The sequence below is a fragment of the Pimephales promelas genome, chromosome 24 (genome assembly GCF_988280905.1).
Source record: "Pimephales promelas chromosome 24, fPimPro1.hap1.1, whole genome shotgun sequence".
Classification (NCBI taxonomy): domain Eukaryota; kingdom Metazoa; phylum Chordata; class Actinopteri; order Cypriniformes; family Leuciscidae; genus Pimephales; species Pimephales promelas.
In genome coordinates this window covers 10,582,523-10,595,071 of record NC_142792.1, presented here as the reverse complement: position 1 = coordinate 10,595,071, position 12,549 = coordinate 10,582,523, and the positions used below count along the sequence as shown (strand labels likewise).

At 39.1% G+C, this 12,549-nt stretch overlaps 1 protein-coding gene across 1 annotated transcript in view; it reads left to right on the top strand.

The window, feature by feature from the left end:
* Positions 1–12,549, top strand: part of LOC120476935 (thyrotropin-releasing hormone-degrading ectoenzyme) — a 109,510-nt gene that overhangs the window by 75,854 nt on the left and 21,107 nt on the right. The window contains exons 9-12 of the mRNA XM_039668249.2: positions 1,720–1,907; positions 8,717–8,805; positions 9,982–10,115; positions 10,255–10,310. Coding sequence (XP_039524183.2) covers positions 1,720–1,907; positions 8,717–8,805; positions 9,982–10,115; positions 10,255–10,310 — 467 coding nt within the window. The remainder of the gene's footprint in view (positions 1–1,719; positions 1,908–8,716; positions 8,806–9,981; positions 10,116–10,254; positions 10,311–12,549) is intronic.

Sequence of the window (12,549 nt, the reverse complement as noted above, 5' to 3'; positions counted from 1 at the left end):
AATAGCTTCTTGAAAGCATCCTACAGAAAAATGAATCATAATGTAGGAACTTCAGCTGCCGTCATCAGCCCCTGCGGAGCCACTTTTCACATGGTAAACAAACTGTGAGTCATCGACAGATGTGAGAAGTTGTCCGGTTTCACTTAACATTTTCTGTAAAATATCCTTGACATGAAGATATATTTTAATACTCACAATGGTCATAATCAATTGCCATAAGCAAGAGGGTCCCAGTTACACTAGAGAAGGGAAGTTTACATGCTCGACAGATCTAGTCAAGCTGAAGTTTGCAGAATGCAAGAGAGCCTGACAGAGCACTTTGTTTCTGCTGCCACATTTCTCTTCCAGTCCCATGGGTCTCCACAACACACTGACTCAGTGCTGCTGCAGAAACACTGTAGCTCTCCAACGGTTACAACCAATTTCATACACAATTACTGATTGGCTCCAGTGAGTATGAAATTCTGCACCTCTTTAGGATGCCATGAATGGACATGATTGGACATATCTGTGGAGCCAATGACATTGATCCAAAACCTAGTCTACTGCGGATACAGACAGCTGCATCAGGATACCTCAAAATACTGACTTTACATTGAAAGTAATACATTAGTACTCCTCACATGGGAAACTCAGCTTGGTTGTTTCCAGTAGAGTTTAACTTTAGTGCATCCGGTTCCGCTCGGCCCGCTCAGAGCAGGTCTCGAATCAGCATTTGCCAGTACAGGACGTGGGCATGTTAACAAGGCTAACAATGCTAAAGCCCACAGACTTAGCATCAGTCGCTAGGTAAAGGGAGCGAGTTTACTTGCATAGCTCTTATTATCTGTTACACTCACCCCCCTGAACCTCATTTTTATCCAGGTCACGCTACCAATGCGAATAGTTCTACTTGCGCTGTTCCAAGAAATTCAATAAGGTTAGTTACCATCTGGAATATGACACATGGGCCCGCTAACAAGGTTGTTAAGGACTGCAGCCTCGAGCAAAGCTCTTGAGGGCAGGGGAGTGAAGTTTACCTGCAAAGCTCTTACTAGCTGGTCCCGTTCTAACCCTGGTCCCATCCGGGTCACGGCACCAATCCAAATAGTTCCACTTGCCCTGTTCGTGAAGTGGGTCTCGGGCCGATGACTGCCAATTCATACAGGAAACTTTTATATATCAGTTCATTAAGAAACCTGCCAGTTGTCCACTATGCTAAGCCATTTATAGCAGCATTTTTTTTCAAAGAATAACCAGTATATTTCCCCCATGGACAAAATGTAGTCACATTACAAGCTTTCCTCATTAATGAGCCATGAGATCCAATTTTACATTGTACTTGTATAAAATAGGAGGAGAAGCTTCCTCTGAAGAAATCAGACTTATAGTTCTTTACAAGCATCTCTCTTGTATAGAGAGGTTAGATAACTTGTAATTTCCTTGTGATGTTCTTCCATGTGTGGTGTAAAAGAACAGTGAATTTTAATCACCTTTCTATTCAGTGAGAATTTTTAATTAAAAGTCCTGAATGGGTTTTAGTTTTGCAAGACAAAGACAACCTTAATCATTCCAAATATGTGCATAAGAACCCATCAAATCTAAATTAATCATTAGGTGGCCCCTAAACCGTGAAGCTCACCAACACAACTCACTTCCACTTAACTGATACTGTCAGACACAATCTGTGATCAGTGTATATGTACGATGTCTTTTGATGTATGATATTTTGTGTCACAGGCCATGCAGCGGGAGGGAAAGGATATCAACATCACGCAGGTCATGGACCGCTGGACCCTGCAGATGGGCTACCCTGTCGTCACCATCAGCAAGAACGACAGTCTTGATAATAGTGTCACCATCTCCCAGGAGCACTTTGTCTATGACACGGACGCCAAGATCCAGAATCCTGAGCTGTTCAACAAAAGGTAGTGTGCTATATCTAAAATGTGCTATATGTTGAATGGGCTATATGTCGAATGTGCTACAGTATATGTCGAATGCGACCGGTTGTTCCATGAAATTGAAACCCTATCAATCAACTAACCTCTGATTCTCCATGAGCTCATAAATTAGTGCAGAAAATCCACCATAATACGCAGAGGTCTGTATGTTTGCTGAACACTGCAATGCTGAATAATGTAAAAATCCCACACAGTGATGCTCTGAGAGTTTCCTGTGATCAGATCAAGCTCAGAGAGAAAAAGATCCTACAGTTGTTCTACAGCTGAAGAGAAACCATTTTGATTCAAAATAAGATTAAACTTTAAGATATTTTGGAAGAAATACAGAAGAATAGACCATATGGAGATTATAAGCAGAGCTAGACAGATAAAGACTAGCCTAGCGCCCCACAAGAGCATGAAAACCCAGAGGATTTCCTCACTTATCCAAAGGATGTGAACAGTTTAATGCTTAGCATATCTTGTCTGCCTTTTATCACTCCTACTAAAAGAAACAGCTTAATCCAGCCTGCAATGGCTTGATGGTTTTCAATCGAAACCAAGTCAGTCAGCTAGTACCAGTAAACTTTCTTAGGCTTGCATATGATGTTTTTTCTTCTTTAGTAGGACAGTGTAAAGAGTATTTGTATGAATTAGATCTCACATCATGTTTATGCACACAATATCTACCCGCTATTAACTGAGCATTTCATTTATTATTATTATTCATGCTAACCCGTCACCGCCACATGCTTTTGGCACCCGTCTGCATTGCCACAGAAAAACGCATGTGTCACTGGCAGATAAATTAGTTTAATTCTTTGTTAGTGTGAGATGAATAATTCAATACCGCCTCTAATCTGTTTTAGAAATCCTCCTTTTATTTTGGATCAGACACTGTTAGCAGCACAAGAATTGACTCAAGAATTGAATTTTATTTCTGAACTGTCATCTGTTTAAACACTATCAATGTCAAACACCTGTAATTTCAGGACATGAGAAAAAACTCCTGAGCTTGTAATCTATTAGATATATTGTTGTGATTGCTTTTTGACTAAAGGTGGTAAAAAGTTGAATCTATTAGTTAGAAATAGGAGATAATAATAACTATAATGAGATAAAAGCATAATTTCTGGAATTATAAAAGCATCAGATTTATCTTCATTCTGCACGGCTAGGCTAGCTCTCCATAACAAGCCATCTAATGTCATAAATATGAAACATACAGGTATAAATGTGTTTGTCCGCCTCTTTCCTAAGTTCATTTGTTCAGAGCAGACAAAGCCCCCTTCCTTTGAACGTCTCCTCCTACATGAACGAGTTTTCTGAGCGCTGCGGTCTTCTGCGGAGGCGTTCAGAAGCAGAGCTGCTCCAGGAATCAATAGCAAAGCTGTGTTGCGAGTAGGGGGCATCTCTTTCCTGTTTTGCCCCTCAGGCGGGTGTTCAGCTGAGTACCAGACAACCTGCCAGAATGCAGGGGGATTTGGCACCTTTGTAAATGCAGTGTAACACCTCACTTGAGGCTTTAAGACAGCCTTGCAAAATGTGCTGACAGAAACATTGGCTGCAACAAAAAGAAAACAGAAAAGGTCAGTTTGAATGTATTTCACACTCCTTCTGTGTGTTTCATGTCCACTGCCATCTCATTAAAGTTCATAGAGAGTCCAGAGTCTGTCTGGAGATGTCCAAACTCTACAGAAAAATGATATTTCTTCCAAGTCAAGTCAAGTCAAGTCACCTTTATTTATAAAGCGCTTTTTACAATACAGATTGTATCAAAGCAGCTTCACAGTGATGACATGAAAATAATACAACACAGATCAATGATATTGTCGAATATTAAATGTCCCCAACTAAGCAAGCCAAAAGCCAAGGCAACAGTGGCAAGGAGCCAAAAATCCATCAGGGACAGATTGGATAAAAAAACCTTGGGAGAAACCAGGCTCAGTCGGGGGCCAGTTCTCCTCTGGCCAATGAAGGAACAGTGTGATTCGGGTAGCATTACAAAACAAATTGGATCGAAACATTAAGAGTATTTGTCCATGTCCATCTGTTTGGAAGTCGAAGTAATCCAGCGTGGGTTGGAGACAAGATGTTGAGGATCAGTGCCGATGGCTGTTCCACACCGTTGTAATACATGCTGGCTTTTATGAGACACTTTGATATTCTTGAAGCAGCTTCATAATCCAGCTAGCAAAGAGCCACACACTTGATATGCTAATCCACATCTTCTTTCAAACATGCATTAAAGGAATATTTTTGGGTTAAATACAACAGCAGCTGTATTTACATCATAACCTATTTGATCTGTTATTTATTTTTACCACAGTAACTCGTTCTTCAGTTTGTAAAAATAATGAAAACATGTTTATAGTAATGCATTTACATCGGAAGCCTAGCATGCTAGCATTATAAAAATAGATAACTAAACATGTTTTTGCGAGTGTTTGTAAAGTAAGGGTTTTGTATAGATCTTGTAATTTGTATTTAATGCTAAATATTTCTTTAAAATTGTCACAGAAGCTTATAGCTACAGCTAATCTGATTGTTTACATCAGCTTGTTATTAGCGTATTAGCAGTAAGCTAATAGGTCACAGATTTCCTCTCAATTATAAAACCTCAATATTTAGTTAGTAAAATGTAACAATTCATTAGAAGTGGACATAATTGTAAATATTAGAAAAGTGAAGTTTATACCTGAAATGGGGATGCTGTCCATCAACACACCTCATCTGAAATCATCAAAGGAGTCTGGAGCTCAAACGTTGCTTCATTAACACCTTTACACTCGTATCTTACCTGACTTCTGATTGGATTTTCACAGCACAGATTTTGTACTGAGGTGATGTCATTGAGAACTTATTAGCGCTTGAAAGCACAAATTAATTTTCCCATTGCAGGCTTGACTGTGTTGGATACATGCAGTTACTCCTGTGAATTATTTACAGTCACGAGGTGGATCTGAGGATGTGAGGTTGGTGTGAAACTGCGTAAAAACTTGTTATTGGAGGTTCAGGTTCACATTGTGACGATCCCCACAATGAGAGAATATCATCAAGAAGCTGGCAATAAATCTGTCAAGCACCACTGTTACAGTAAATAATATAAGCGAAAACTCAGTATCACTATAATAATTCAGAGTGCAGAAAACACAGAAATACTAGCCAGTTTACAGTTGGTTTACTCTTGGAAACGTTACACAGTGCAGTAATCCAATCATCACTGGAATGAGTACAACCAGTTAACAGAGCAAAACATCAGAAATGCAACGAAACATTAACTGTGAACATGCATCAGCTGAATAAAATAGAAAAAACTGTAGATCTAAAGTGCCTTTCATAGCAGGGAAAATCCGCAACAACAATATTAAAGTAACGAATGGTTAATTTTCTTTGGTGTACATAAAAAAGTGTAATGGTAAAATATATGTGCATAAAAATATATATACAGTTTTCCTCAATACCCTGCACATCACAGTCTTTCTCCAACCCATCTCGCAAAACATCCTCATGTTCCTCATGGTCTCAGTGGTTTCAAACCGTCGCTGGATGATTGACTGAAAGTCTAAAGCAAGTCTTCAAAGCAACAGCTCAAGCTCAACACAAACCCCAGTCTGTGTGGACATCCATGGAAGGTTTCAATTGAGGACACTTGTATTTTTTCTTCTTTTCAGTGCGGCTGGTGTTCGATAAAAGTGTTTTCAGGATTTACAGAATCACACATGTTGAGCCACAAAAAGCCCCCAGTGACTCATTATGGACCGAAAGCCAGCAGTCCCTGAAGAGAGCCTGATATATTATCATCACACCCGCACAGAGAAACAGAGAGACAGTGAGACTTAAAAACCCATGAGCAGAGAGAGGATAGTGTGTAAATCACAGTGAATTTTAAATGTAGAAACATCCAGACCACATCTGTTACTCTTTTACAGTGGTGATATAGTGTTGAAGGCTCAGGCATTTCACTCTCATATGTTGCTAATTATAATTTGCCTGAATTATTAATCTATAGAAGTTTTTTTTTTTTTGATGATTAACAAAAAAAAAAAAAAAAAAAACTATAGCAATCACTTGGAACACCTTATAACAACCATGTAGCACCCAGTCATTGTGGCAGTAAATGTTTAACATTGTTATAACATGTCAAAAGTCCTAAATATTACATATTATATTTATTGTACACTATTATTATTTATTACAAAAATGATACCTTTTTTAATTCTGCTTCTGCCATCACGTGTGCATAACAACTCTTCTTGGTAAAATCACTGTAATGCACTGCCTCTCATGTTGCTTTCATTTATATAATATTGTCCATTAAGAGCAAGTGAATAATATCTACATCATAACAAACACAGGTTTGTTCCATAAACATTAAGTGATGCCCACATGTCTCATGTCTCATCTTTCACACACTTTACCCATCTGCTGCAGAGACTACACTCTTCATTCGTGCTTTAGCTAAAGCTCGGGGCCATAACACAAAGTTCCTGAGGGATGTAAATAACGATGATGATAACAGACACTTCCATAAATGAACAAACATGAGCCACCAAATTACCAGCCTGTGGAGAACTTTAATTTTCTTTTGCTTTCTTCTCTTGTTCAGTCCCACTGATGAACACAGTTTTATGTAAATGTATCTGTGTGATTTCATTTGAACACACACACACACACAGATGCTTCTATTATCTCTGAAATTCATAAGTATTGTTATCAGCGCTCATCTACCGCAGAATCTCTCTCTATAGTCTCCTTATAAACATATGCGTTTAAATACTGTTTCCCAGCAGGCTTCATGTAGCCTCATCTTATGCATAATGTCTTCTCAACTGTGCTATAGTTATATCCTCTGCGATACTAAACTTTCATCCCAGCATCTCCCGTGTCTGCTGTTTACAGCTGTTTCTCCTGCTTTTAAACGTCTTGTTGGTAACGCTTTAATTAAACCTTTTTTAATAATGCATTTTAAAAGTATTTTAATGTATTGTAATGCACCTTACAATACATTGTATGTGACCACAGTTATAATACATTTTAATAATTATGTAATGCCTAAAGAAAGTATAATGCATTAAAATACCAGACAAACAAGCGATTTCAGGAACTGGAATCTGATAATATTATAATCCATTTTAACTTTGGTTACAGTTATACATACGGCACATAAAGTAAGTAGTTTCCATATTGTTTATAACAGAGCTTTCTGTCTGTCTTTTCACAAAACCCTCATTGAGGCTTGTTCAGACATAATTAAGACACATTAAATAACATAAAACATCTTTCCTGAATGAATGAAGGTGAGTCACCATCAGCCTGAAAAGGATTTTTGTCCGTTCCTGTCAGTTTTCCAACTAACACAAATCCTTAATGATCCAACCTTCTCCCCACAGCCAAGACTGACATCCTGAATAATCCAGGCGGATATTTAATCCTCCTCTTATTTAATGACAAAATGTTGACATTTATGAGGAATATGTGGTGCGTGCCTGTGTAAAGTTCACTGCCACAGTGCTAGGCTGCTGTGACGGCTGCCAGGGTGTTGCTATGTGTTTGTCAGAGTTTTTTTTTTAGCATGTTGCCTCAAGATTAAAGACAGCTCATCTTTTCTACAGTATATGTCTATAGAACAATTTTGGAGCAACACATTTATCATATTTAAAAGACTTGAAAACATAGGTTGGGATTATTAATATGTTTGCATAATATCTAAGGTTATAAATGTTCAGTACATCACTTCAACAAAGATTGTACCATATGAAAAAAGGATAATCATATCGACCATCTTGTCAACGAATGAAAAAGCCTGCCAACTATTAATTATGATCCATTTTTGTGCCTTTAGCCTCTACAGAAGGGACATTTTATACCCTAAATACCATATTCTTCTGTTATTTACAATCTGTTGATTCAATTACTTTGAACAAAACCAAAAATCATTAACAAGACATTTGTCTCAAGTGTCAAGTATTTGGTCATTTTTCCTCATTTTTCTTTCTTTGCTACATAATTCTGCATAAAACACATTAAATAGCAATAGCATATTAAACCTATAGCACATACCTATATTGTTGTCCATGATCATCCGAATTTCCCAGTGAATCTATTAAAAAAAGAGTGGAAATTGTTAAATGAAGTTAAAATATTTGTTTGGAGCGTGTACAAATGACTTAGTCTTACATTAGATCTCATAATGATACAATATTTATTGCTTTGGGTCAGCAACGCTGCACTCTTGCTGTCTGGGGTAATTTATGCTGGCAGACAGCAGAACTCGTCCACGTGTGTGTCAGACATTTTGACAGGCTGAAAGAGGGGCGGCCATCCAGTGTGACAGCTGTCAGCCAGAGTTTGACTGGAGAGGCTCTCATACCTAGACATGTTCAAGCACACACAATAGTACATGAAAGCTTTAGAGCCACAGATGAATCGACATCAAAATGAGGTGGCGACACAGAACATGACAGCGATCGGGTGCCGCGTGATACACAGCTGTGTGTGTGTGACAGAGAGAGAAAGCAAAGCACTCTGGGAAAGAATGAAAGCTGATTTCTTTGAGCTTTGACACTGCTGGGTTTTCTTTGAGCTTCACAATCATCTGATACTCCTGATTTTGTCACTCTGCCTGCTAGTGTTGAGACAGAGAGGATATTGCACGGATGTATCCCACAATACCATTAAACCGTGGCCGTCCATATGTGTCAGATTATGCACGTCATACAGTTTGTATCTGTGACATTTAAACTCCTGAGATCACACAGAAGCTTTTCATCTGTTATTTCTCTTTGTCTCAGCTTCCAGTGGCAGATACCGCTGACGTTTGCAGTGGGAAACTCCAGTCACATATCAACAGAGACCATCATGTGGGTCGCCAATAAAACAGGTACAATTATACAAAGTGCTTTTATTAGCTTATGGGTCACATTATTCTAATGAGGATTTTCCTTCATTGTGATGATGTCGGGACAGTTTGATATCACCCTGACTTTGTTAGACCTAAAAAAAAAATGCTCTCATGTCCTTGCCCCATGAAATCCCCATCAGTCAGTAAGATACCAAATAAAAAAAGTTTTTCTTAAATTGCATTTCCTCATTAAATGTGACTAATTCAGCTCTGTATTTATGTAAAAATCTTTTTACTAAACACTTCAATGCTATTCTTTTGTGATTCCCACACTGGTGCAGCACCCACACGTCCACCATCATTACATGCAATCTTATTCCATTACATTCCTCTCCTTTGGGAAAACGAGGTGGATTTTCTTTAGACGGAGGCACAGCGAGTCAAATTCCAAGAGTCGGAATTGAATTTGCTCTGCGAGCGATCCATGTGGCTCAAAGCTGAAATTTCCCCTGATCATGAGACCATTTAACAGCCTCCATTTTCTGCTCACCTTCCATGAAAAACGGCCCTCAGCAGGGCAACAATGCAGATGACACCGAGCCGGAGACAATGACTCTTGAAGCAAACACACACTGTAACATAGAGACCTCATTTATATGCATTAACTCACCGCATGACTCTTGAAATCTGGCCGCTGACGCTTGGATGCTTCCTGGATCACGATACACTGCAAATCCATTGAGTCCATGAGCGCTCGAAAGCACTTAACCAGTGCATTTGTTAGCCATGAAAAAGCACAAGGTCTGGCTGGGATATTACAGCTTGAGAACGTGGCAAACACAACAGATTACAGATGTTGCATACTAAATGGTGAATGCATCGTCTCTTCGTGTATATTTCTGTGCAGGTCTGAGTTCATTTCAAAGATAATAATTGTGCTATGCATAAAAAGCTTTGCATGTTCACTGTCAGGTAGAATCCATCAGTCCATATGAACTATAGTGACTGGTTTATATTTCATTAGAAGTGCAGTCAGTTTAATTGCTTAATAAACATTTTGTTTGTTAACTTCCTGTTATCTGAATATATCCACATCTGTCGATGAGCGTCTAGGCGTCATTTAGCGCCGCATGTTTCTGTTTATAAGAGCTACAGTGTCAGAAGTGTCATTTAATTTTTGATTCAACTTCTTTTTTTTCACTGCTGTATTTATAGAGAGGCACAGAGTGGGTCACATGAGCGGCGAAACGTGGTTGCTGGGCAACATTAATCAAACGGGATATTTCCGAGTGAACTACGACCTCCACAACTGGAGACTTCTCATTCAACAGCTGATGAGCAACCCAAAGGTATTTCTTTCTTCAACAACTGTCAGTCCTTCTGGCTCCTCACGTTTTATCCAAAGTGTTTCTTCCCCCCTTCTGTTTCCTCATTCTCCTCATCACTTCCTGCTGTTTTGTAAATGTCTGTGCTATTCTCTCGCGGCAGATCATCTCAGTGGGCAACAGGGCCGGTCTGATCGACGACGTCTTCAACCTGGCGAGGTGGGTTCAGTTTGTTACATGCAGAATCATTCAGAGAGTGTGAGACCTGCTCTCCATCTAACAGCCTTCACGCCCCTGCAGTAATTAAATCTAAGTCTGATTAAATAAATTCAAAATTAAATGCACCAATTTATTTTGCTATTACATCAAAACACAATAATCATTGTTTAAAACATATTAAATCCATTTTTTTACCAAACTAGACCTGCATTTAAATAATGTTCTTTGTATTTTGTTCGTTTTTTAATTATAAAAGGCTTCATTTCTAAATAACACTCTGATGAATCATGAATTGAAACCTGATTTCCCTAAAGAGCTCTGGAGGATTTTTCACACGTCAATCAACAGAAAGGTGCTACAGTAGCAATGGCTGAAAGTTTCAGAAGGTTACATCATGATTGAACTGAAGTGAAAGTGTTGCAAAACTGTAATTTCACTTCCATAGCATACTTCAAGCTGATTACAATATAGCATTACTAGACCTATTCTTTAACTTCAGTTAGATGACGCTATCTAAACCTAACCCTACCCCAGACCTAAACCTACCCGCGTCATCTAACTGACGCTGATGCTATCTCCCAGCAAACAAATTTAGGTTCTGGGAACGTTAGTTTTTGGTTCCCATAACTTTCCCTCTAGATTAGGGGAGGAACGTTCCCGGAACATTCTCCTTACGTTATAAAAATGGAACCTAAAAATAACCTACATGGAACGTTCCTATAGCGTTCTTGTTTGGTTCCCCAAAAAAATAACCTCATGGGACCATTCGGGAACATTCTGTGTTTGCTGGGCTAATCCTAAACCTACCCCAGACCTTAACCTACCCACGTAATCTAACTGACGCTAAAGGTAAAGCGTCAGTTGGATGACGCCCTAGGATCGTCATCTAACTGACATTAAAGGGTACCCTAAAACATTGGATGTTGACGTATGGATAGATGACGTCTTGGGATGAGAATGTGTTGATTCACCAACTGTAAAAAAGCATAGAATGCAAAATCTCTGTAAGAAGTTCATCTTTAGAGCATGCATTCCATTTTGCAGTTCAACCTACCCAATCAGAAACGATTAGGCAGACATTTATGAAAATGTTCCTATTATTATGAAAAATCTCTTTGAGGGTAATTGATGTTCTGAAAGTAACAATTCATCCATTTGATGTCATTCAAAAATGAGGGATATTATTATTAAATGTGACATTTGCAAATGCTGGATTTCTTTGTCTTTTAGAGACAGACAGTAATTTGGCACCAAGCATTTGAAAAGACCTACATTTCAAAGTTAACTCCCATTTTCTTCTGGTCACCCTGAAAGGATCTTGATAAAGCCGTCCATCACAATAGAAAGAAGAGTCAGATCCAGTGAACTACAGCTGGACCGTCATTACTGACAGATTCTGCTCTTGTTCTGTACTGTACTCTTGATCTTTTCTCCTTTAGCCCCAAGGCGTTAGTGAAGTAAAAAGCCTTTAGCTCATCAAGATGAGACCTGCGGTGAGACCACTGAGCCGTTACTGTGATGGCGGATAATACTGTAAGAAAGCGAGGGAAAAGACCTCCGGTCTCAATGTGTCGATCCTTCAGAGCTTCGTCATTAGCTGGAAACTCACATGTGAGAGGAGGAAAGAGAGAAACGGCAGAGAAGAGGGTTTATTGTGCCACAGGCTGCAAGCTGCCATTAGTCCTTTCAGCAACTGCTCTCCCTAAGGTCCTCTCTGTTCGATACAGACTCGCTCATTCTGCTTAATGAAGGAAATATTCAGTCACTGGCTGCTACTGTTGATGCTACAAACCAACTGATTCTTTCTTAAGCCAAATCCCTGTTTGAGTGGAGACTTTCTTAGACATTGAATTTAGGTTCTGCTTTGATTGTGAAATTCATTCACTTCGGATAGTCAATTTTATTCTTTCACGAAACTAAATGAGGAAGCTTGTTGTTCTTCTAGCATTAGCAACGCTGTTCTTCAAACTGAAACGACAGGCTTGTGTGCTGGCGCTGTCATGTTGAGATAGACGGGGCTTTAACAGGCATGTGGAGAATTGTGCTTTTGACCAAAGATGTTTCCTAACCACCAGAGTTCAGTCAGTCGACAAACCCACAGGGACACTTGTGTTTATTGCCGGCACATTGAGCCGAGAAAGGAAACTTGTTCCTCCTGTGTTGTAGTACGTCATGTTCATTTAGCCCTTTTATTCACCTCAGCCTTAATTGTTTACTGAAGGGCTTGATAATTGAAAGT